Source organism: Rhincodon typus, chromosome 11 (genome assembly GCF_021869965.1).
Source record: "Rhincodon typus isolate 14 chromosome 11, sRhiTyp1.1, whole genome shotgun sequence".
Lineage (NCBI taxonomy): Eukaryota > Metazoa > Chordata > Chondrichthyes > Orectolobiformes > Rhincodontidae > Rhincodon > Rhincodon typus.
This window is the reverse complement of record NC_063342.1, coordinates 41,945,816-41,972,920: the sequence shown is the minus strand read 5'-3', so window position 1 is coordinate 41,972,920 and position 27,105 is coordinate 41,945,816. Positions and strand designations below refer to the sequence as shown.

At 43.1% G+C, this 27,105-nt stretch overlaps 1 protein-coding gene across 1 annotated transcript in view; it reads left to right on the top strand.

Moving 5' to 3' along the window:
* The window catches only part of LOC109923462 (BCL-6 corepressor-like), a 95,467-nt gene extending 92,011 nt beyond the window's left edge, over positions 1-3,456 (top strand). Inside the window, 1 exon segment of the mRNA XM_048603100.1 lies at positions 3,398-3,456. Within this exon segment, the coding sequence (XP_048459057.1) occupies positions 3,398-3,456 (59 nt within the window).
* Positions 3,457-27,105: the final 23,649 nt, after the last annotated feature.

Below are 27,105 nucleotides of genomic sequence, written 5' to 3'. Positions count from 1 at the left end.
CCCCTTCCTCCTGGACACCACCCCAAGGCCTCCTACCCTCCCTCGACCTCTTCATCTCCAACTGCCGTCGAGACATCAATCGCCTCAACCTCTCCACCCCTCTCACCCACTCCAACCTCTCCCCCGCAGAACGTGCAGCCCTCCGCTCCCTCCGCTCCAATCCCAACTTCACCATAAAACCCGCGGACAAGGGAGGCGCAGTTGTAGTATGGCGCACTGACCTCTACATCGCCGAGGCCGGACGCCAACTCTCCGACACCTCCTCCTACCGCCCCCTTGATCATGACCCCACCCCTGAGCACCAAACCATCATCTCGCAAACCATCCACAACCTCATCACCTCAGGTGACCTCCCACCCACGGCCTCCAACCTCATCGTTCCCCAACCTCGCACTGCCCGCTTCTATCTCCTTCCCAAAATCCACAAACCTGAATGCCCTGGTCGACCCGTCGTCTCCGCCTGCTCCTGCCCCACCGAACTGATCTCCAACTATCTAGACTCCATTTTCTCCCCCTTGGTCCAGGAACTCCCTACCTATGTCCGTGACACCACCCACGCCCTCCACCTCCTCCAGAACTTCCAATTCCCCGGTCCCCAACACCTCATCTTTACCATGGACGTCCAGTCCCTCTACACCTGCATTCCCCATGCAGATGGCCGTAAGGCCCTCCGCTTCTTCCTGTCCCGCAGGCCCGACCAGTCCCCCTCCACTGATACCCTCATCCGCTTAGCCGAACTCGTCCTCACACTCAACAACTTCTCTTTCAATTCCTCCCACTTCCTACAGACAAAGGGGGTAGCCATGGGTACCCGCATGGGCCCAAGCTACGCCTGCCTCTTTGTAGGTTACGTGGAACAATCCCTCTTCCGTACCTACACCGGCCCTAAACCCCACCTCTTCCTCCGTACATTGATGACTGTATCGGCGCCGCCTCGTGCTCCCACGAGGAGCTCGAACAGTTCATACACTTCACTAACACCTTCCACCCCAACCTTAAGTTTACCTGGACCATCTCTAACACCTCTCTCCCCTTCCTGGACCTCTCTGTCTCCATATCGGGCAACCACCTAGAAACCGATATTCATTTCAAGCCCACCGACTCCCACAGCTACCTAGAATACTCCTCCTCCCACCCACCTTCCTGCAAAAATGCTATCCCCTATTCCCAATTCCTTCGCCTCCGCCGCATCTGCTCCCAGGATGAGGCATTCCACTCCCGTACATCTCAGTTGTCCTCGTTTTTCAAGGACCGTAACACGGCCCTCAACCGTGTCTCCCACATCTCCCGCACCTCATCCCTCACACCCCGTCCACGCAATAAAAACCAAAAAAGAATCCCCCTCGTCCTCACGTACCACCCCACCAACCTCCGGATCCAACGCATCATCCTCCAACACTTCCGCCATCTGCAATCCAACCCCACCACCAAAGACATCTTTCCCTCCCCACCCTTATCTGCTTTCTGGAGGGACAACTCTCTCCGTGACTCCCTTGTCCGCTCCACACTCCCCTCCAGCTCCACCACACCCGGCACTTTTCTCTGCAACCGCAGGAAGTGCTACACCTGCCCCCATACCTCCTCCCTCACCCCCATCCCAGGCCCCAAGAAGACTTTCCACATCAAGCAGATGTTCACCTGCACATCTGCCAATGTGGTATACTGCATCCGCTGTACCCGGTGTGGCTTCCTCTACATCGGGGAAACCAAGCGGAGACTCGGGGACCGCTTTGCAGAACACCTACGCTCGGTTCGCAACAAACAACTGCACCTCCCAGTCGCGAACCATTTCAACTCCCCCTCCCATTCCTCAGACGACATGTCCATCCTGGGCCTCCTGCAGTGCCACAATGATGCCACCCGAAGGTTGCAGGAACAGCAACTCATATTCCGCTTGGGAACCCTGCAGCCCAATGGTATCAATGTGGATTTCACAAGTTTCAAAATCTCCCCTCCCCCCACCGCATCCCAAAACCAGTCCAGCTCGTCCCTGCCTCCCTAACCTGTTCTTCCTCCCACCTATCCCCTCCTCCCACCTCAAGCCGCACCTCCATCTCCTACCGACCAACCTCATCCCGCCCCCTTGACCTGTCCGTCCTCCCTGGACTGACCTATCCCCTTCCTAACTCCCTACCTACACTCACCTTTCCTGGCTCCATCCCCGCCTCTTCGACCTGTTTGTTTCCTCTCCACCTATCCTCTCCACCTATCCTCTCCTCTATCCCTCTTCTATCCGCCTCCCACTCTCTCCCTATTTATTTCAGAACCCCCTTCCCCTCCCCCTTTTCTGATGAAGGGTCTAGGCCCGAAACGTCAGCCTCTCTGCTCCTATGATGCTGCTTGGCCTGCTGTGTTCATCCAGCCCTGCACCTTGTTGTCTGGGTTTGGATCTGAGCAGCTGGATGTGTCGAGTGGAGTCCTCAGGGAACTGTGCTGGAGCCTCAACTTTTTCCAATTTACATGAATGATTTAGAAAAAGGGAGTAAAGGCATCGGAGCTAAATTCACAAATGACACCAAGGTAGGGTACGTTGAAAAGAAACTGTGTGGAAGTTGCAGGTAGATATTGACAGGTAGAGTGAGTGGGCAAAAATGTGATGGAGGATATTCTGGGAAAATATGAAGTTGTTCATTTTGGCAGGAAGGATAAAAAAAGCAAAATAATGCTTAAATGGAAAATAACTGAAGAATTCTGCAGTGTAGAAGGATCGAGCTGTTCTCGTGCATGGGTCACAAAAAGTTAGAGTGTAGATGCATCACATAATCACTGAGGCTAATGGGATGCTATTCTTTATTACGTGAGGAATTAAACATAAAAATAAGGACGTTATGCCTCAATTATACAGGGCACTGGTGAGATCACATCTCAAACGTGTGCAGTTTTGGTCTCTTTTAAGGAAGGCTGTAAATGCATTGGAGGTAATTCAGAGGAGGTTTACCAGATTGATACCTGGAAAGAGCAGTTTGCCTCATGAGGAAAGGTGGGACAAACTTGACCTGTTTCCAGTGGAGTTTAGAAGGGCGAGGGCTGTACTTGTTTGAAGTGTTTTGAGAGACCTGAACGGTGTGGAATGGATGTTTCCTCTTATGGGTCAATCCAGAACTAGGAAGCACTGCTTAAAAATTATTAAATGTTGAATTTTTAGGACACAGACAAGGGAATTTCTTTTATCTTATAGGATTGTGAAACTTCGGAATTGTCAGTCTCAGAAGATTTCTAAAGTAGAGTTGGCTTCATATTAGGCCACTGAATCAAAGGTTATTAGGTGTAGAAGGGAATGTAAAATTTGAAACTCAAACAGATCAGCCATGATCTTATTGAATGACGAAGCAGTTTCGAGAAGACAAATGACTTACTTCTCCTAATTTGTATGTTTGTGAATTTTTACTTTCACCAGCACAGTTGACCAAAGAAGATTTTATTATAGAAAACCAGCAAACGTGGCGTCCTCTGTAGTTTTTCAACCATAAAATGTCATCTGCCCCATTACTAACTAGAAATTTTGCCCCTTTTTTTACAAAACATATTTGTTTGAGTCCCACATCTCTGACATCAATTCCATCCCTCTCTCCAGCCATCATATTAGTTTGAACCAAACTGTTCACAATTTCCTTTGACCCCTGCCCTATATTTCCTCCCACCACAAAGATTGCCCACTTCCATCTCTGTAGAATTGCCAATCTCCATCTTGTCCTGAACACCTCAACCGCAAACGTCCTCAATACTGGTGCCCCACAAGGCTGGATACTCAGCCTCTTACTATACTTGTTATACACTCATGACTGTGGCCAAATTCTGCCTCAACTCCATTTACAAGTTTGCTGACGGCATCACCGTTGTAGGTCAGATCTCAAACAATGACAAGACAGAGTACAGGAAAGAGATTGAGTGCTTAGCGGTATGGTGTAAAGACAACAATCTCTCCATCAACATCAGCAAAACAAAGAAGCTAGTTATTCACTTCAGGATGCAGAGTGGAGGACATGCTCCTGTCTGCATCAGTGGTGCTGAGGAGTAGATGATTGAGAGCATCAACTTCCTGGGAGTGATGATCACCAACAATCTGTCCTGCTCCACAAACGTTGACGCAGTGGTCAGGAACGCACAACAGCATTTCTACTTCCTCAGGGGGCTAAAGAAACTTGGCATGTCCACAGGCAGCACGGTTAGCACTGCTGCCTCACAGCGCCAGAAACCCAGGTTCGATTCCACTCTCGTGCGACTGTCCGTGTGGAGTTTGCACGTCCTCCCTGTGTCTGCGTGGGTTCCCTCCGGGTGCTCTGGTTCCCTCCCACAGTCCAAAGATGTGCGGATTAGGTGGATTGGCCATGCTAAATTACCATAGTGTTCAGAGATGTGTAGATTAGGGGGATGGGTGTGCGTGGGATGATCTGAGGGTCAGTGTGGACTTGTTGGGCTGAAGGGCCTGTTTCCACACTGTAGGGATTCTTTGATATTGATATTTCTTTGACTCTTACCAATTTTTATAGGTGCACCATAGAAATCATCCTACCTGGGTGCATATAGCGTGGCGTAACAACCGCTGTTCCCAAGACCGCAAGAAACTACAGACAGTCGTAAACTCAGCTCAGTCTATCATACAAACCAGCCTTCCATCCATAAGTTCTGAGGAAGGGTCACTCAACCTGAAATGTTAACTCTGATTTCTCTCCATAGATGCTGCCAGACCTGCTGACCTTTTCCAGCAATTTCTGTTTGTTTCTGATTTACAGCATCCACAGTTTTTCTGATTTTTATTTAGAACATAATCAAAGAGCCTTCCCACCCCAGTTATACTGTCTTCCACCCTCTTCCTTCAGGGAGAAGATATAAAAGCTTGAATTCACATTCGAATACATTCAAGAGCAGCTTCAGCCCTGCTGTTATCAGACTTTTGAATGGACCTCTCAAATGTTAATTCTGATTTCTCTCTGCACCTTCTCTGCAGCTGTATCACTGTAATCTGCACTCTGTTCTGCTACCCAGATGCACTGTATGGCATGCAGAGCAATACTTTTCACTGTATCTCGTTACATGTGATAACAATAAATCAAATTCAAACTTTCTATCCTCTGCCCTTCAAAGCATTTGCCTGTACCTTTTTCCACACTGCTACGGTCACCCACTCATTGCCCTCTGCATAATGATCTATTTTGACTCTCAGTCTCCCAGCACCTACAAAACTTAAACTTCTCACCTTTGTTTTTAAATTCCTTCATGCCTGTCCCTGTCCCTATGTGTGTCACCTTCTGCAGCATTGTAAACCCCTCCCCCCAAAAAAAATCAGTGTCTCTCCCTCTGGATCTCAAATATTTCCCACAACCACACCAGGTCCTAATCTAGTAAAGGGAGCACAGGGGGATGTGGATGGAAGGATTCAAAAAGGGTAAACTCAAAATCAGCAATGAAAATGTTGTTGTTTTAAGGTAGAACAGCAATTTAGGTACAATTAAGCAATGCAAGTCAGGGAGGGACACTGAGAGTATCAGATTATTGGACATTAGTGACAAAATTAAGGTCACGTAAATTTAAAAAAATCGAAGCTAAAACAGTAAATGAAACATGCACAACAAATTAGATGAATCCTGTTTACTATTTGCTGATAGAGTAACTATCATATCATTTGATGATGTGGAGGTGCCGGTGTTGGACTGGAGTGGACAAGGTCAAAAACCACATGACACCAGTCCAACAGGTTTTTTTGAAGACACAAGCTTTCAGAGTCTCGCTCCTTGTTCAGGTGTCAGTGGGAGAGGTGGCATCAGACACAGAATTTATAAGCAAAGGGTCATAGAAGTGATGCAAAAGTGTTGAACAAACCTGAGATGGCTGTTAAATCTTTAATCAGTTAGAAAGGATTAATATGCAAATTCCTGATTTGAACCCCTCGGCAGGACTGATGCCCGGGGCTTGACAGGTATGCTCAAGCTGGCAGGGAATGTGTAAATGCCAAATTCATCAGCCGCACTCACAAGGTAGCACAAAACGTCACCCGGGCACAAGGCAGTGCCATCCGTGTTCACAAGACCAATTGCAACATTGTCATCAAACCAGCAGACAAAGGAGGAGCCATCGTCATACGGAATAAAATGGACTACTGTAAGGAAGTCCAACCAACAACTGAACAACCAGGAACACTACAGACATCTACCTGCCAATCTGCCCAAAGAACACACCTGTCAACTCAATGGACTGATCCAGACCTTCAGAGTACCCTATGCACTCTCATCCTGCATACTTCTCGCGTAAGGGACTTCTACTGCCTTCCAAAGAGACACAAAGCCAACACACCTGGACATCCCATTGTATCAAGCAATAGGACCCTTTGTGTGACCCTCTCTGACTATGTCGAGGGCATCTTGAAACCCATTGTACAGGGAACCCCCAGCTTCTGTCAAGATACCACAGATTTCTTACAGAAACTCAGCATCCACAGACCAGTCAAACCAGGACATTCCTCGTCATAACAGACGTTTCGGCCCTCTACACCAGCATCCCCCACAACAATGGCATCGCTGCGACAGCCTCAGTACTCAACAGTAACAACTGCCAATTTCCAGACACCATCTTACAACTCATCCACTTCATCCTTGACTGCATCGTGTTCACCTTCAACAAACAGTTCTTCATCCAGACACATGGAACAGCCATGGGAAACCAGATTTGCTCCCCAAATATGTTGCACAGGACCTCTGACCAATGCAGCACACCATATACATTGATGACAGTTTCTTCCTTTGAACTCATGGCAAGGAATCACTGAAACGACTACATAGCGATATCAACAAATTTCATCCCACCATCAGGTTTACCATGGACTACTCTTCCAAATCACTCTCATTCTTGGACACGCCATCTCCAACAGGGACAGATGGCACTGTACCTCGCTTTACCGCAAGCCTACGGATAACCTCATAATGCTGCGATTCTCCAGCTTCCACCCTAAACATATTAAAACAGCCATCCCCTACGGACAAGCCCTACACATACACAGAATCTGTTCAGATGAGGAGGAATGCGATGGACACCTGAAGGTGTTGAAGGACACCCTCATAAGAAGAGGATATGATGCTCAACTCATTGACTGCCAGTTCTGACATGCCACAGCGAAAAACAGTAATGACCTCCTCAGAAGACAGACATGGGATATAACCGATAGAGTACCCTTCATTGTCCAGTACTTCCTGGGAGCGGAGAAACTGCACCATGTTCTTCACAGCCTTCAGCATATTATCAATGACAATGAGCAACTGGCCAAGATCTTCCCCACGCCTCCACTTCTTGCCTTCAAACAATCGCCAAACCTTAAACAGACCGTTGTTCACGGCAAACTACCAGCCCTCAGGATAACATTGACCACAACACCATACAACCCTGTCATGGCAACCTCTGCAAGACACGTCAGATCTTCAACATGGACACTACCATCACATATGGGAACACCACCCACCATGTGCACAGCAGATACTCATGTGACTCAGCCAATGGTGTCTATCTCATACAAAACCATGCAGACATTACGACAACAGATGAATGGACACCGTGCAACAATCGCCAGATGGGGATGTTCCCTCCCAGTGGGGGAACACTTCAATGGTCAAGGACATTCGGCCTTGAGTCTTCAGGTAAATGTCCTCCAAGGCTGACTTTGGGATACACAACAATGCAGAGTCGCCAAGCTGAGGCTAATAGCCAAGTTTGGTACCCATGAGGATGGCCTCAACTGGGATCTTGGATTCATGTTGCACTACAGGTGACCCCACCACAATATACACGCGTGTGCAAACACACACACACACACACACACACACACACACACACACACAGTCAACATCACACACACACACACACACACACACACACACACACACAGTCAACATGGGGTGAATTTGTATTTGCAGATTTTTAATTGCAGGTACATTCTATTTAGTTCAAAAAGCACACAATTTGTAGGTAGTCAATGTGGCATTTTATAAATTCCTATTTTGGAAATAAAACCAGTCTGACTCCAAGTTATTACACAGCCAGATTCTAAACAAGGCTTCACACCTAAAATGCATTGTCTGACCTGAGATGTCACCTGTGGTGTATTGAGGGAACGGATAAAACCTTTAGTTATCTCGGGGCAATAACTTGAAAGAAATTCTGGAATTTGCATTTTAATCTTTTCTAACTGATTAAAGAGTTAACAGGCATCTCAGGTTGGTTCAACACACTCACATCAGTTCTATGACCCTTTGGTCTTTTACTTATAAATTTTGTGTCTGATGTCACCTCTCTCACTGATACCTGAAGGAGGAGTGAGACTCCGAAAGCTTGTGTCTTCAAAAAAACCTGTTGGAAATAACATAGTGTCATGTGATTTTTGACCATGTCATTTGATGACATGGCATAATTTCCATGCCTCGTTGGTTTAATAAGTTGCTCCATTCAGTATCCTCCATTCGTATTACCCTCACTTCTGTAAACGTTGGGTGCTAGTCTGTTATTGGGCAATAGTAAGAACAACACAGTATTGTCAAAACAGTATCAGCTGAGATGGTTAAATTATAGCATGTTTCTTACAATTCTGTCATTGTTTCAGTGCTGTTAAATGTTAGTAAATTTCTGGAAAATTTTCAAATCAGCCTCAGCATTGTAAAAAAAAACTGTAGAATGTAAATCTCATTAACCAGAGGAAAATGCGTTGCATGTTTCAGTGCTTGCAGTAGAGAAAGGCATTCCCACTAACCTAGCCTGCTATTTTGTTGAAGGGCTGTGCCATTATGACTGTTTTTTCTTGTTCTGAATAACAAAGTACTTTGAGTAGCTCAGATTTAGAAAGTAAAACCCAAGCAAACATTCTGAAAAGGGCAGCTTATCCGTGACAAAAGGCCAGACACTTAACTTCAAAAAAAACTAATTTAAACGTGTAGGTGGTCTGTCAGAAATAGATGTGTACTTCTCTTTCTGAACTGACACTACAGTCAGCACTATTGATCAAACAGTTTCTGTGGTACGCACAAGCGCAAAAGTTTGCTGCTGTTTATTGTCACCTCATTCCATTTACCAGTTTATATCATCTGCACATTAATTATCCTCTCTAACCAGAAACTTGTTTACACCACAGCTTTTTCCTAAATTTTACAGCAGTTATGAATTAAAATGCAGAGCATGCAAATATGCCTGAATTTATTTAATCCAATTTTACATTAAAGACTTCCACCTCCTCATGCCACTTTAAATTTGCCTCGAAAGCTGATGGATTCAAACTAAATAGGTCACAAGTGCTAGATTCTAATAAAATTCAAATACAAAGGTATTTAGTCTACCTTGCTATTGAATTGGCATCAAGCTAAATATCTTTATCCAGTTTGAACATTTACTGCTTTCTGAATCCAGTTTTGCAAAAGCAGGTTAATTGTGCTATACCAAAATTGGCTTTACAAATTTTTGCTTAAATATAAAATAATTAATCAAAAAATTATGAAAGTTTAATACATCTATAAACATATAGATAGGGCTAAACCTTTTTGTGGCTAAGTGCAAGTCACAGAGAGTATTTTGGAGGGATTCTCACTGCAAGGCATAGTGAGAATTCTCATCGGATCTTGTTTACCAAACCTCCTTAGCTACTTACCCCAGTTGAATGGTGTCCCTACCAACTGATTCTATCCCCATCTTACCACGCTCCATTCCCAGAGCAACTCGCTACTCAATTAAAATTGCCGAAAGACTGACATCCCTTCCACCCATACCATCTTTGAGTGGTTGCAGTGCACCCAGACATGTGTAGGTAATCTGGCATTGCCCACTCAATGGCAAGTGTAATGGTACAGCAGCCACAAAGGCACATTGCCCGTGGCACATAGCTGGCACTGCCTCACACATGAAATCCCATTCTGCCACACTTCAGTTTAACTACCGGGCCACACACTTTACCTGCCCTTAGAAAAATTCCATTTGAAGACCCTTTCTCAGTCCCTGTTACTTTTTCCTAATTGCCCAGCAGTTACCTGCATCTTGTTCATGCCTGTAGGGTAACATCCCATACATGCAAGCAATTGGACAATTCCAAACATGAGCTTTTATTGACAGCTTGCAAAGGAGAACGTGAAGGAAATGAGCACAGGCTGTAGTTCACTCCCACAATGCAAACTAGATGCTAGCATCTTGACCTTGCTTTTGTATAACTTGATTCAGAAACCAGTAGATGGTCTGTTGCACCCAGCTCTCATCTACTGGAACTGGGTGTTAACCAGGTTTTATCTGCCACGTAGGGCTGACACAGCTGAGCTCTGTCACGCACAAGGAGAGCTTCCTCCAATTCAGTGTCCTTATCCATCTTCTCGGATGATTGCTCCATTCACCTGGCTCTTCAGCATTTATCACATCGCCTCATTGCCTGTTCGAATTGTGCAGAACACAGCACATCAGGATAGTGCGGCACACTCTATGCAGATTATACTGGAGGGCCCCTGCAGGCTACTGCAAGCTGTGGAATTGTGCCTTCAGCACCCTGTTGTCTGCTGCACGTCTGCCCTGGTTAGAGCATGTGCGCGCCAACTTGGTGAAGGTGCCACATTGGCTGAATGACCAACACATTACATCAGAAAGGGAGTGCCTGCTGTCTCCAGCTCCCTTCCCATCCCAGATCCACATCAATCATTCCACTTTTCATTGCAGTCATCTTTCGTCACATGATATAGGATGCAGCCATGTTTGCCCCATCCTGCAAATATGAAGTTCCACACATGATGGGTGGTTTTGGCCAGCATTTGCCTCCTTTTAAGTTTTTGCCACTGACTTCTGCAGCACTGAAATGACAATGTTAGTTTAATTAAAATCAATGGTGTGGTGCAATCCGCCGTGACCAGCATTTGGAGTTTGAACATGGTCGCCCTGCATGCATTTCATGTGTGTGAAGAAATGATTCCAAATGAAATGTAACTGGAGCTTGCAAACATGTTTCAAGTATTTGCCCCGTTAAGGTCCTAATGCCCAGCAGATGTGGATCCTGTGTTTTTGCCCATTTCCACTTATCCCGCACAATGTGGAGAGCTACCACTTTGAACTTCCAACTGCCCTTTTTTTTAAATTCATGAACAGGAGATGGATGTCACTGGCTGGGGCAGCATTTGTTGTCCATCCTAATTACTCCAGAGGGCAGTTAAGAGACAACCACTTTGCTGTGGATCTGGAGTCATATGTAGGCCAGACTGGGAAAGAACAGCACATTTCCTTCCCTAAAGGGTATTAGTAAACAAGAAAGGTTTTTCCAACAATCAGGAATGGTTTCATGGTCATCACTACACTCTTAATTTGAGATTTTTTTTAATATATTAAATTCAAATTTCACTATCTGCCATGGCAGGATTTGAATCCAGGTCCCTAGAATACTACGTGGTTCTCTGGATTAATAGTCTAGTGATAATATCACTAGGTCATCACCTCTCCATTGTCTGACCCCTGAGCTCCCCGGATTGCTGCTGCTGGCCCTATAGAGTGGACCACTGCCCACTCCTGGACTGTGCTACTACCTGGATGCCCTGACAGTGGATGAGTGACTGTGGATATGCTAGAGGTCATCTCGGTGTGTTGTACATCAAGATGCCTTCTCACCCCTGGATAAATCCTCATCAACAAGCAGCTAGCCTGCATGGTTCCAGCAGTATTGGTGGCCTTTGGCTCTGGCTGAAGTACCAACGCACCAACTGGCATGGCGAGGTGAGGCATGGATACTGCAAGTATGTGGGTAGGTACTAAATGAGCAAGGGCTAAAGGAGCAATCGAGCAACCCTGAGATGCAGCCTAGTCCAGTCCTTGAGCCTGCCTATGTGCGCAAATTGGCTTTGCTGCAGCCTTTCGATGCTAGTTGCTGGTGCGCCCTGCATTATAGATCTGTGCTTTCGAAATGGATCAGAGAGATGCCATGATGATTGTGAAGGTTGACAAGTGTCAGATGCCAATGTCCATGGGCCTGGGGGTGTGTGTGGCTGGTGCCTGTGCATCGTGCTCTGATATCCTCAACCAGTGGTGAGCTGAAGTCGACAAGTACCTGTCGTGACTTCCATTCTTAGTGTGTTTGGTAAGGTAGGAAGCTGAACATTAATGAGGTAAGTTGTGCCATTAATAAGGCATTTAAGAAGCAATAGCCCTGCCTCCCCCCCAATTGGTAATTTGCCAACGCTGTGTAAGAAAACTCCTTCATGCAACTCGGCAAAAGCATTAAAGATGGAGTGAGGTGCTCCCAGTTTCAAGATGGGCCTGGCCGGGCTGTTTGTCCAGTTCTCAGCATAGCTCATGTCACTCAGACACCTGTAAAATTCTACCTGCAGTCTTCTGGTTGCTGTGTCTTGTAAGAACATTCCCAACCTCAAGGCCATGTTTCCCAAGGACATTCAAATATCTTAAACACAATATTGAGACTTTGTCAAAATGGTAGTTCTTGTTCATTAACTGGCAATGTTTGCAGGCTTTATGTTTTCCATAGCACATATTTTTCATGTTTTGGTTAAAGGAACAAGTAGATACGTTATAAATATACCAGACTGCTGCTGAATACCTTTTCTGACTCATTGAAGTCGCGATAAAGGTTTTGTTTTCATAAATGGATGCACTTGACAGGTACAATCAGCTTGAGCACAGAATACAGCAGATTTTATGCTAACTCATCATTCTTATCAGATGACAGTTCACTGGGTAGTAGGGCTGATAAATGAGTTAATGTTTTACCATGATATTTTCTACCAACCTGATCAGGAATGGTATTACACAACTCTGGATAAGGAGGGACTTAACCTTCTGGCCCAGAGGTAGGGTCATTGCCACAACACCACAAGAGCCCCTTCGTATTTTATATTTATGTTTTATTAAAAGTACTCCTGTACAATATCCTGTCCACTTTTAATTTTCTTAATTGTCGTCCTTTTGAGGGATAAGTTCAAAGTACATGGAAGTGTGGTGGAGGCAGGTGAGACTTCAGGAGGGGCATTGGATGTTTATTTAGATAGAAATGGTGTGCAAGATAATAGGGGAAAAGAGCAGGAGATTGGTACTAGCTAACACTGCTGGTGCAGACATGATGGGCCAAATGGCCTCCTTCCGTGTTGTAACAACTCTGGGATTCTGTGATACTCTTTGTGCTCTCAAGGAAATGATAAATGAAAAATTGAACTGGTCTGTGTCCAAACTTGAAATGAGTTACCTACTCATTTTTTTTGTTTTGAGCCAGTTGAGGTAATGTAGTTCGTGTCCTTGAATGGAGAAATGAATATTTAATTATGAGCATGGACTTTTTACAATGAATTGCAAGATACTTTCCTACAACCCAAAAACTTTACCTGCTATTTTGTAATTTTGAGTCACTTTTGTATGTCAGCATTTGTAATTGAAACAGTCTAGGTAAACATAATAGGAATCTATGTGTAAATATTTATGTAGTGTTACAGGGAATATACAGCACAGAAAAAGGCCCTTCAGTCCAACATGTCCATGTTGGTCATCAGGCATCTATCTGTTCTATTCACATTTTCCAGCATTTGGTCTGCAGCATGGTATACTGTGGTGTTTCAAACGCTCATCTAAATACTTCTTAAATGTCTTGAAGGTTTCTGCCTCTACCACACTTTAAAGCAGTAAGTTCCAGATATCCACAACCCTCTGGGTGAAAAAACAATTCCTCATATTCCCTGTAAACTTACTGCTCCTTACCGTAAAACTGTACCCTTGTTTATTGACCCCTCTGCTTTTAAACTTCTTATTGCTCAACAACATCAAAGCTATAAGTGATTTCATCATCTTCACTGAATCCTGTCATGTCTGAAGATTCCAGTGCAAGTTTGGTATTGACATCCACAGAACTAACGGTTTATGTTGGTGCTTGGGGGATCTTCTGTAGCTGTGCTATCTGACCTTCTGCTGGGCATATCAAATGGTTGTGAATTTGACATTGATATTCCTCAAAAGAAACTGAACAAAGTTTGTCAGAGTCATAGAGATACATAGCACGGAAATGCACCCTTCGATCCAACTTGTCAATGCTGAACAGATATCCTATATAAATCTAGTCCCATTTGTCAGCATTTGGCCCATATCCCTGTAAACCCTTCCTATTCATACACGTATCCAGATGCCTTTTAAATGTTGTAATCATACCAGCCTCCACCACTTCCTGTGGCAGCTCATTCCATATACCACACTGCCCTCTGCATGAAGAAGTTGCCCCTTAGGTCCCTTTTCTATCTTTCCATTCTTACCTTAAACCTATTCCCTCTAGTTTTAAACTGCTCCACACCCCCTGGATAAAGACCTTGCCTATTCACCCTATCTGTGACCCTCATGATTTTATAAACTTCTCTAAGGTCACCCAGGGAAAATAGCCCCAGCCTATCCAGCTTCTCTCTATAGCACAAACACTCCAACCCTGGCAATATCCTTGTAAATCTTTTCTGAACCCTTTCTAGTTTTAAAACATCCTTCCTTCAGCAGGGAGACCAGAATTGCATGCAGTATTCCAAAAGTGGCTGAACGAATGTACTGTACAGTCATAACGTGACGTCCCAACTCCGATACTCAATGCACTGACCAATAAAGGCAAACATACCAAACGCCCCCTTCACTATCCTATCTACCTGAGACACCACTTTCAAGGCACTATAAACCTGCATTCCAAGGTCTCTCTGTTCAGCAACACTCCCCAGGACCTTACCATTAAGTGTATAAGCCTTGCCCTGATTTGCCTTTCCAAAATGCAGCACCTCACAATTACCTAAATTAAACTCCGTCTGCCACTCCTTAGCCCATTGGCCCATCTGATCAAGATCCCCCTGTATTCTGAGGTAACCTTCTTCACTGGCCACTACACCTCCAATTCTAGTGTCAGCTGCAAACTTAATAACCATACCTCCTATGTTCACATCCAAATCATTTATATGTGTTTTCTTCGGCTGCAGTATTTTCTCAAGAGAGGTGGCCTGCAATCCAGACGTTTATAAGGTTCTCTTTGGGATGTCTTTTGTGTTGATCACCATTATGTCATTTGGCCTGAGGCAGTTCCCATTAGGAAATCTGCTTGGGGATTCTGTTGACCTCCATGTGGAAATTATGGTATCTAAATCTAAATTGAATGTTGTGAGAGTGGTCCCAATGCTGTTGCGCCCAGCATGATGGAGAACCCCAGTGTTTGTGATTTTTGGAAGTACATTGGGTATATTTGGTGAAAGCCTTCCAAAGTTTGACATGGTGCCTACAGTAGATTCAGGATTGGGTGCCAAGCAGCAGGGTGGTAAGGCCTGTAGCCTCATGGAGTTTGATTATAGACTTCCGCTTAATGGTCTGCTGTTTCCAGGTACATTTTTGGAGTTGTTTATAAGCAGAACTTGCTTTCTGTCTGCATGCACATATATCTACATCAATAATGGTATCCCTGAAGTTCACATTACGATGGTATGAGAATCTTTCTAACCTTGAGACTGGTGTCCTCAACATCTGCATTTTCTAATTCACTCACAGGACGTGGGTGTCACTGTCCAGGCCAGTATTTATTGCCATCCCTAGTTTCCCCCAAGAGCATGGTGATGAGTTACCTTGTTGAACCACGGTGGTCCATTTGCTGTAGATAGACACACTATGATGTTAAGGAGAGAAATTCCAGTATTTTTACCCAACGACAATGAAGAAATGAGCATATATTTCCAAGTCAGGATGGTGAGTGGCTTGGAGGGGAGCCTGCAGGTAGTGGTGTTCCCATGTATCTCCTGCTCTTGTCCTTCTAGATAGAAGTGGTCACGTCTGTGGAGCCTTCATGAATTTTGTTAGTACATGCTGTAAATAGAACACATTGCTGCTGCTGAAAGTCGATAGTGGAGGGAGTGGCAGCTTGTGGATGTGGTCCCAATCAAGTGGGCAGTTTTGTCCTGGATGGCATCAAGCTTCCTGAATGTTGTTGGAGCTGTGGTCATCCAGGCAAGTTGGAAATAGTCCATCATACTAGTTGGTGGTCAGGCTTTAGGGAGTCAGGACTTACTTGCAGCAAAATTATGAAGATTTATTTCAGTGTGAAATCAAACTTCATTTCTACCAGTGCAATACTATGCTGGATTTAATGTAGCCACAAATTCACCATCATACCACTAGAGAAGGTATTTTTACTTTCCAGAAAAATATAAGTAATAACAGTATAGTTACTCGCAGCAGGTTTCCTAGCCTCTGGCCTTCTCTTGTAGCCACCTTATTTATATGACTAGTCCAGTTCAGTTTCTGGTCAATGGTAATCACCAAGCTGTTGATAATTGGGGAGTTCAGTGATGGTAACACCATTGAATGTGAATGGGTGGAGGTTAGATTCTGCCTTGTTGAAAATGGTCATTACCTGGCACTTACGTGGCGTGGATATCACTTGCCACATGCGATAGGGTTGTCCAGGTCTTGCTGCATTTGGGCATGAACTGCTTCAGTATCTGAGAAGTTGTGAATGGGGCTGAACATGGTGCTTCATAGTATGTGCCTGTAACTGACTGAACATTGGCTGGAATTCTGCCTTGTTTGCCCTAAGTGTGGGGATAGGTGCCCCTATGCCCCCACCAGGCACATAAGTACTGACTGGCAGGCTACTTGATTTTCACTTGCCATGGCTGAGGAGGACTACCCTGCCTGAAACCGCTGTCCAATTTGACATCGGCAGTCACTGGGAGCTGGAAATTGTCAGAGGTGTAGGCTGCTGGCTTTCAGCAGACATGAAGACCAGGACCAGTGAGAAGGTGTGTTTTTTGGGGATGAGATCACAGGATGGGAATTGCAGGGAAAGGGGATATCGTAAGATTCAGAGGCAAGGATAAGAGGCTAGCTTTCAGCAGTTAACCCCAGCCCCCAATTTCCACTAGTTTGGGAGAAAATGGAGCCCCTGAGCTGGCAGGCGGGATGCTGTGTTCTCAGGTGATCAGACTAGTGGTGGATTGAGGCTCTGAAGTGTCCATCAGTTTTCTACTTAACTTAAATCAGTTAAAGCCCTTAAGAAAGTCTTCACGTCAAGAATTGCTGAAGTGGCATGAAGGAAACGGGCATATTTCTGGTGACAGTCTGCCCAGTTGTTTGCCTTTCCAGCCACATTCCCTGCCAGTACAAGCCAGGGGAAAATCACACCTGTTGCCTCAGTTTTGGAGACCATAATTTTTGGCGGCAAATTTATATACAACAGTCTGGATGTATTCCTCGTTGTAGGAAGCTAGGACCCAGACATCTGCAATCTGAAACTCTCTGATTACTGGCTTTGGTGGAGCCTTCCAGACTGGAGAGATTGAGAGTTTCCCTGAATTACCTCCATATCCCTCAACTAAACCTTCGCATCACCCTACTGAAGGAACGGCAATATTTCCAAGTCAGGATGGTTAGTGGTTTGGAGGGGAGCTTGCAGATAGTGAAAGCCTATTAGTGAAAGAAAGTCTTATTTATATTAAGTTATGATTTGGCAGATACGTTATCCTAATCGTACAGGAAACGTAATTCTGAAGATCCCATGCCATGCACTATACTGTTATAACTTGTATTTTTCTGGAAAGTAAAAATACCTTCTCTAGTGGTATGATGGTGTAATTTGTGGTCACATTAAATCCAGCGTAGTATTGCACTGGTAGAAATGAAGTTTGATTTCACACTGAAATAAATCTTCATAATTTTGCTGAATGGAACTGTCAAGCAGAAACCAAACATCTCCTTCAACAGGGACAGAGATTTCCTGGCTGCAGTATCAACAAGCCGTCTTCAGCAACTGTCATTAGGATATTCCTGCTTGCTCTTTCGGCCAACTCAAGATTGACATGTATAGATAGCAGAAAGCAGACCATTCATCTGTTCCTTTGCCTGTATCTGTTTTAAGTCCTGGAAGGATTTTACTGGGATGAAACAAAGTAATAATGTGTGATATTCTCAAAAAGGCATTATTGGATTTATCTGCAACATGCACATGCCTTGGCCGAAGAGATGAATTAGCAATTTCTACCTGTATTTTATCCAGTACAGATGCAATATCTGTTGAGATGATTAAGAGGTGCCCAAAGCGAGAGACCTCCAACTTATCTTTATATGGGGAAGTATCTAACGCCACTTAAACACCTCGTTATGACTGAGATTGGTAATTCTGTAAATGGTGAGTGGTGGTCAGCATGCCAGCAATTATTGGGCAATTAGAAATAATTTGTTGCAGTAATATATTTTACAATATTGTTCCATATTGTAGTTAAAATGAAATTTTATGACCACTATTATACCTGTATCTGTTTTTCTAAAACAAATTAAATATGTTAAGCAATTAATTTTGACAAATGCATTGAATTTTAAATGTAATATTCAAAGCTAACACATGGTTCTGCTTCTTAAGATAGCCCCAAAATGTATAAAAGCATTGTTTTCCTCTGGCAATATCAATTTCCCCTGGTATCTTCATACACTCTATCATTCACCGCATCAATTCATTCATACTAAATGACATATAGTCCTATGAGCTGCTGTGGCCTTGAGGTTAGGCTGTCTATTTATTTGTTTTAAGAGTCCTGTAAATACTCTGCATTTGATTTGAAACACAAAAATGGACATGAAAAATAATAAATATTTGTTATTGAATGTATTTTTAATATTGCAGCATTATATAGCAAATTCAAACAATATCTTAATTCTATGTAATGTTGCATTTAAAATAGCTTATAACTCATTGTTTCACATTTTGTTTTTCATATGTGTTTTCCTAAACCTGTAAAGCTCAAGGCCTATTTATGTGCTAATTTATTTATTTTGTTGTGATATGCACCCACCATTAGAATGTTTAAGGGTCTCCAATTCAAGATTCTGTGAAATTTCGACTACATCCAATAACTCAGGTGCATATGGCAGAGCTGAGATTTAGGAGTCCCAAATGTGCAAACGCTGGAGTTTAATCAGCTAATCATGTAGCTAATCAGAACAGATTACTGGTGAGCTTCCTGCTGTTTTTTTCAGCCAGGTGCGTCCTACCCATTAGCACCACAGTCTGCAGGGTGATCTGAAGCACAGTGAGAAGGATTCTAGACTCCACTGAAAGTGAACCTTCCCAGATGTAATTAGTGAATTAACATGGCTGGTCGAGCATCAGGCATGCCCTGGAACAATACAGATCTTTCAATGTCAGTAATGCATGCAGAGTTCCCAAGGTCTATCACCACATATGTAATTTTCCACAAATATCAATGGTTAACTTTAAATCTGAGAATGACAGAATTTTCTTAACCTGAGGAGTCAAGGTCAGTGGAGCTAAAGGAGACAGGTTACAGATCAACATCTTATCGAATGGAAGAATAGGCTTGAGTGGCTATATGGTTTATTCCAGTTCCCATGTTCCTATCTTGAAGTAATTTCTATCCATTAAGTTATTCTTTGGTTCATCTCACACAAATCCTGGAATGAGCCTGCTTTAGAAGAACAGCTCCTAATAAGAACCATTAGCATAGTTCTTGATGGATGTTGTTCTTGGCTACATATTTTTGTCCATTGGAGATAATCAGAGATTTTCTTAAATACGTGTGGAGCTGTACTGGATCCCCTGACCACTGTGAAAATCAGAAAACTACATGGATTTTTTGCGTGCAAAAGCAGCTAAACAGATTTTCACCCCACCAACGAATCCAGGAAGATATCCCCTAATTTTGTCTTTGTTCTTCTATACTTCTCTGCCAGTCTACACTGAAGTACATTCAAAACTTTCTGATGTGAAATGCAGCTGTAATTTGACGGGGTAATTTAGCACTTGCAAATTTTTAGTTGCACTTTAATATAAGAAAATGCTTTTGATTATTACTTTGTGCTCTATTTTCCTACATTAGGCTGCACAATGCATTTGATCCAAGTCATCCTGTTTTTGTCTTAACACTCCTCCATGTTATTACTGCACCGCTGCATGGACTGGCCAATGCCATTGTGTTTGGGTTGGACAGGGAAACATGGGGCCAGCTGAACTTCACATCACTACAGGTAACTTCACTGATCAGTAGCAAGTCCTGTTTGAATTTTAAAAATATGGCTTCCTTCCTTTCCTTCTTTGAAGAATTGTTTTACAATTCCTGCAGAAGTTGTGTTTTACCACAGACCTCCTGAGTTTCAAACTTAAAAGTCAGTTGTTTTATGCCTCTAAGCAGCTGAAAGACTTTCCCTTTAAGTAGCTGCAGGAAGTAAAATATGAAGCAACCAGCTGTTTCCTTCCCACCAGTATGTGAGTCATAGAGCTTTAGCCACACTGTTAAAATTAGTCTGACTGCAGCACTGCTAGAAGGTGGCTGTGATTCTCTCACTGCTGCACTTCTGTTTAGCTGCTTTTGCACCAACTCAACTCCAGCTGCAATGTGCCACAGTGTAGACCATTTTGAACTTTGGAAATAATTAAAAGATGGCACCATGGTTAGACAGCCAGCCATTAGGATATTCATTTCTAAAGTGTTAAATATCTTTTACCTGCCATCCCAAATTCCTGTCCCGACCCCAAATCCTCTTTGCCTCTCCTACTCCCCTGACATTGTATCAGGCTTGACAAGTTCTTAGGTAAGCCTGTATCTTTTCTCTGTGCTTCTTTTGTCATCCACTGAATGGACCATTCAAGCACATGTCACGACCTCCTTTGCAAGCAGCATCCCTACCAGCCAATCATTCTGTTTTCTCAGCATGAGAAATAGTGTTGCCAATTTCTGTCAAACTCACCAAGTCCTCATCATGTGGACTCTGCCAGCAGGGGACCTGTCATTATCCATCTCTCCATCTCCTTCCAGACTGTCTGTTCACTTGTGAGCCACTCATGAGTGACATTGTGAACTTAACATAAACCCGGCAGAGGCTCAGTGATAGATTCCCCTAAATGAAGCCTTCCCGTCTGACTATATCTTCCACCAGTTGCTACTCAATCACAGTGGTACTGTGGTTCTTATCGCCAAATCGCACCTTGATCTGTCTTCTTACTCCTGTGGCATCTTTTTCTCCTTTGAGCCCAACCGCTATCACCTCCAGCATTGATTTCTCAACATCGGTTTCCACTCCCAAATCCTCGAACATATTGTCACTACTCCAATACATGCCCTTCTTTCCTGGAACTCTGTTTAAATCATTTCAATCAGTTTTCTGCCCCTGCCACCTTACCAAAACAGCTCTTATCAATGTTACAGTGGACTTCACATTGAACCGTGACAAAGATAAACTGTCTCACCTTGTCTTTCTTGACCTCTATGGTGTCTTTGACATGGTTGACAACACTAACTTCCTCTGCTGCCTGTCCACCATTGCACAGGTGAGTGGAACTGCACTCGTCCAAGTTGCATTCTTATCTATCCAGATATAACCTGGGGACCATGTTCAGTAGCTTCTCTTCCCATTCCTACACCATTACCTTGGATGCTCTTTGATGATCTATCCTCCACTCTTTCCAATTTCTCATCTACATGTTACCCCTGAGCAACAGCGTTTTATTTTAATTTATTCTTTCATGGTGTGTGGGCATTGTTGGCAAGGCCAGTAAATTGCTCTTGAACTGAGTGACTTGCTGTGCCATTTAAGAGGGCAGTTAAGAGTCAAACACGTTGGGCTAAGTCTTACAGTTTACGGTTAAGTGCAAGTTGCGTTGAAGTTTTTCACACAATCTTGCCAAACCCGTCACATTAATTGCCATTCCCGCTCCTAGTGTGTGTGTGTGTGATGCCCGACTTCCACCCCATTGTGAATCCAGGTGCGTGTTTTCATTGACTGTGAGACTTCTGAACAAGCAGCCGAATTAAAGGTAACTTGTGGTGATTTACAAATAAGTTGCAAAGAACAGCAAAGCTTGTTGGGAGGAGCATTAAGTGGAGGACAATGAGGTGATCAGATGACCTAAGTGACCAGTGTTATGATTATAAAATGGGACAAAGAGAGGCAAAAGACTGAAGTAGTCCTCTTTTCAAGCTCATACCATCTCCCTTGCAAAACACCTACCATAACCCTTTCCTGATATTTCCAGATCTGGCCTGCAGGGTTCAGAGCTGGCAGATGGGGAAATTGGTACCCTACTTTGTGGACAGGAACCTGGAGCTCCTGCTACTTGGGGTGATGCCCAGGCAAGACTTCTCATCCCTCAGGACCAGTAGTAGAGTCCATGACACCAGACTGTGGCAGTCTGGTCTGAGGTTGCCACTTCAGATAAAACTAAGGAGTTTTTTGAATAAGTAACATGAAAGGCTTGATGAGGGTAATACTGTTGATGTGGTGTATTTCCAGAAGGCATTTGATATAGCGGCACACAACTGACATGTGAAGAAAGGCATAGGTCACGGTATGTAAGGGACAGTAGCTGAGTGATAAGAAAGGAAGAGTAATTGTCGATAGATATTTTTCAAGCTGGAGGAAGGTTTGTAGTGGAGTTCTCTCGGGCTTGATACTGGGGATCTTAATTTTCTGATATTTATTAATGATCTGGATCTGGAGACAATTTCAAAGTTTGCAGATGACACTACTGTGAGGAGGACAGTGTGGAACTCCAAAAGGACATTGACAAGTTGGTGGAATGGGCAGAAAGGTGGCTGATGAGGTTCAATGTAGAAATGTGAGTTGATGCACTTTGGCTGGAAGAACAGTGAAAGATAATAAAGAATTGGGGGTAGAATTTTAATGGAGGATGCGTGAGCAGAGGGACTTGGGTGTATATGTGCACAGATCATTGAAGGTGGTAGGGCAGGTAGAGAGAGCATACAATGTTCTCAGCTTTTTTAACAGGGTCACAGAGTTCAAGAGCAGGGAGGTGATGTTGAACTTGTACAAGACACTTAATAGAGCTCAGCAGCAGCATTACATATAGTTATAGCACCACATTATAGGATGGTGTGAATGCATTGGAGACAGCATACAAGCGATTAACAAGAATGATTCCAGGAATGAGAAATTATGAGGATAGATTAAAGAAATTAGGACTATTTCCTTGGAAAGAAGATTTGATAGAGGTTTTCAAAACCATGAGTGTACTGGATAGAGTAAATAAGGAGAAGCTGTTCCAACTCATAAACTAAAGGAAAACATAAGGGCATAGGTTTAAAGTGACATGCAAACGAAGCAAGGGGGATGTGAGAAATGCATTTTGCACAGCAAGTAGTTAGGGTATGGAGTGCATGGCCTGGAACGGTGATGGAGGCAGGTTCAATTGAGGAATTCAAGAGGGTATTGAATAATTATTTGGACAGAAATGGTGTGCAGGAATATGGGGAAGAGGCAGGAAATGGCAATCCGTAATAAAATGGGTGCAAGCATGATGGGCCAAATGGCCTCGTTCTGTGTCTTGAAAATTACGTGGTTCATTCTCAGTCATCTGGAGGAATGCCCAGCAATATAGGAAGAAGGTCATTGACACCTTGTACTCTCCACCACCATAACTGCCACCATCTTCTCTCCAATACCTCACATTTATTCTCTCTCTGCTACTGCATCCACCTGTCTCCAAGGCTCATGCTCTATAACTCTCACTGTTGCCTGCAACATCTTCCCCACTCAGTCTCTCCACCTCGACACCACCAGACCTGCGTGTCCTCTGTGCTGCCTACCCACCTGCACCAACAGTAATTATTGTGCCATCTTCCATAATAGCTCACCCTCTCTCATTCCAGGAGGAAAACAGGCTACAATAGGACAGAAAGTCACAATATGGATGGTGTGCTGCCTATCATTAGGCTTCTCACCCCTTATATGGAGATGATCCTGACTCTGACTACTGTGAGCAGGGGACTTGAACTGTATCAGAGGCCGCCCTTGACTTAATATGCAGAGTCCCCTGAGTGAAGACTATCCCCCTTGACTTGACTGAGGCCTGTTGACAACTATGACAAGCTTCCTAGCTTTTTGTGTGTTAAATGGCACAGCAAGACAACAGTAACATGAGCCCGGTGCCTCTGGCTGAGGGGGCACAAGTGGAATATTAGCAGCAAATTTACACAAACTATATTTCCTGTCCGTGTTACTATTGAACAAACAGGATCAGTTGAATGTCATTTGTTTTCTATACAGAAATTCAAAAGCTAAGTTTATCTTCACTCACTGAACCAAAATAGTTGAAGCATGCTTTAGGCTACAGGAAATCTGACTTGCCTTTTGGTAGATCAGTATGATTTCCGTACTTCCAGCGAGCACCAGGGTCAAAGCCTTGAGATATCTGCGCTTATTACAGTTGTCTGCAGCTGCACCCTGTTGTTGAGCCAGTTAATAATAATGTTACAAAAAAAACACACGTCAACACAGTACTTAACAGTATCCCATCATGCTGATGATCAGATTAAAGTATTTTAGCCAAAATTATGTTGCGTTTCAACATAGAAGTACATCTAAAGCTTTTTCATGAATGGTGTAGCTTTGATATCTTGTCACTGGCTCCATCAATAAATTAGTCTGTTATTAACCCTGACCTTGAAAGTAATACATTCGTTTCTTTACTTTGCATTTCAACATTTCCACAGTTCTTTTTTCATATTAGTGCACTTTCTTTTAAATCTGTTTTTATCATTTATTTCCTGGCTATTTCCTTTTGTTGTTTGTTCATTATTTTGTTTTGAGATCACGTTTAAGTAAAAATCATATGGATTGTAGATTGGAAAGATGACTCCAATACGTGAATGTTACCAGTTCCCCTTTTCAGCAGATCAAAAATGCCATCCCGACTTTTCTTCAAAATAGTAAAAATCCCTAATATTCTCAAACTGTTAAAAAGGTTAAAAGACCTTTGTTGTAGGAACTGTTGTTCTGTGCATTTTGTTTGCTTTAATAATATATTTTATTATAATAAATTTTATGACATTTTCACATGTTACTGTTTAGGTAAAAAAAAAAGCCCTACAATAACTCCTTTATTGCACTGCATGACATTTCATTTTTTTTCAGCTTGCTTTCCAGTCCCGATTTTCTGATACAACATTGATCAAGGAGTACCAGCCAGGGCCTGTGCGCTACATGGCCCATTTGGAAAGTGATTCCTCAGACTCATGTGATGACGGCACAGGAGCAATTTATTCATCGACTGTGACATCTAGGGACAGGAGGCCCTGACAACAGCAACACCCCGCAACTGAGCATGTGCACTGTTGGACTGCTAGACAAAGGAAGAACCCCTCTGTGACACAGGAGCTGAGCTGTCAACCCTCATTATTAATTCTAGGGTCTTAATATTTAATGTCATAAAACTGGAAGCTTCAGATTTGTAGAGGAGCCATCATGCTAAACAAAACACATAGTTAAAGAGGTTGTTCCTTTCAGCTGTCTCTGGTTTATATTACACACTAAGGAAAAAGATAGTCTAAAGCAATAGAAAAACTAAGAACATAATGTTGAGTAAGAGGGAGATGTTTGATGAAATTGATGTAATGGTTGTATCTGAAAAGTTAAGTGCAGTGTTTTATTTCAAAACAAATATTTTTACTTTATTCCTTTAGTGAGGGCATTGGATTCTTATGTTGATTTTGTTTTAATTGTATTTGAATGTTTTCAGAACAGTACGTTCTCAATTTGGCTGACTTGTCTATTTGATTCAGGTTGCGTAGTGAATTATAATGAGTGAAACTATGACTTTGATCCCTGTACAGTATGCTGTGGGGAAAACCGACAGTTCAGGAGGCTGTAAGGAGAGGAAATGCACAGTTGCAGAGCCCTAAGTAGACACGGAGACAAAATGGTGGGGGGCCATAACTACAGGACAATCTTTTAAAAAAATGTTTACGATTTTATTTTAACCTCAGTTATTTGAAGATAACTGTTTTCAAAGATCAAGCAAACATTACAGCCAAAGTCCAAATCCATAAGATTCTTATTTTATCAGCTATTTTTAATTGTGTTTTGTTATCAGTTCTTGGCTTATGGACTGCTTTGTGTATTTTATACTTGCTTATAGGATTATTGTGCATATCTGTAACTGGAGACTTCCGACAAAACCTTACGGAAATGCTGTCAATTGAAATGGACGAAACTGCCTCAGAAACATTTTTGTTTGATTATATTCATTTAGTAGAAGTATTGCAGAATTAACTGGCTAACAAGATGGTGCATCTTTGTGGCATTGGTAAGATACAATTGCCTCTCACCATAAACTGCTGTCTTTAACCTCCTGACAGACTGCTCAGAGCTGCTGTATGGGAGCCTGTGTGCAGATAATCTTCTTGTTTTCTTGTTTGCAGCCATTACTTGGCCACTGGCAAAGATTAGAAAGAGTTGATCATCAAGTTTTGCAAAATTGAAGCCTTTTCTAGCAGAGACATTGTTTATATTGTTCTGTGATCAATTTTACTGCCAGTAAAGTAGTATTATTTAGGCAGTCACCTCAATTTACTCAACCCATTTGTCCCAAAATGTAAAATCTCATACATTAAACAGTTGTCTAGTGAGATCTGACTAAACCTGAGAATGAGAGAAGACCATTGTAGAAACAAAATGTAATTATTAAAGCAAATTGGGCTTCTAAATTTGTATACTTACATATTGGGCCATCCTGTTGCTGTAATTTGATAATTGCAGTTTTAAAGCATAGGGAGTGGAATTAAAATTCAGTTGGTCTGCAAATCAGCAGTGTCAAATCAGATAGCCAAGATAAACACTGACCCAATTTCTTTTCATTTACTTCAGTCTAAAGCAAAATCAGAAGAGTTAATCAAGACCACACTGTGGTTCATTTAACGCTTCCACCAGAGTCAAATTTCATCCCGTAGTCTAATAGAGGAACAAACCGAAACCCACATCTGAACTTTAAAATATGAATTTGGCATTCAAGCTATATGAGGTCTAAAGTAAAATAATAGCCTGATAACTACAATTATTATTGACTTGCAACGCAGTTGAAAGAATTTGAATTTATACAGTGTCTTTTACAACCTCAGAATTGGGAAAACCCTGCTTTTCTCCAAATGGTTTAATATGATTTTTTTTCATGTCCATGAGAGTGGTTTGACATTTCTGTTGAAAGACAGTGTCTAAGATAGCATAGTCCTCCTCAGTAGCGCAGTAAAGTGTTCACCCAGATTATGTGCTGAGGTCTCGGGGGTGGGGGTTGAATTCTCAGCCTTCTAACTGCGAGCTGAGACTGTAACCTCTGGGCCACAGCTGACGTTGAAATGCTTTTTC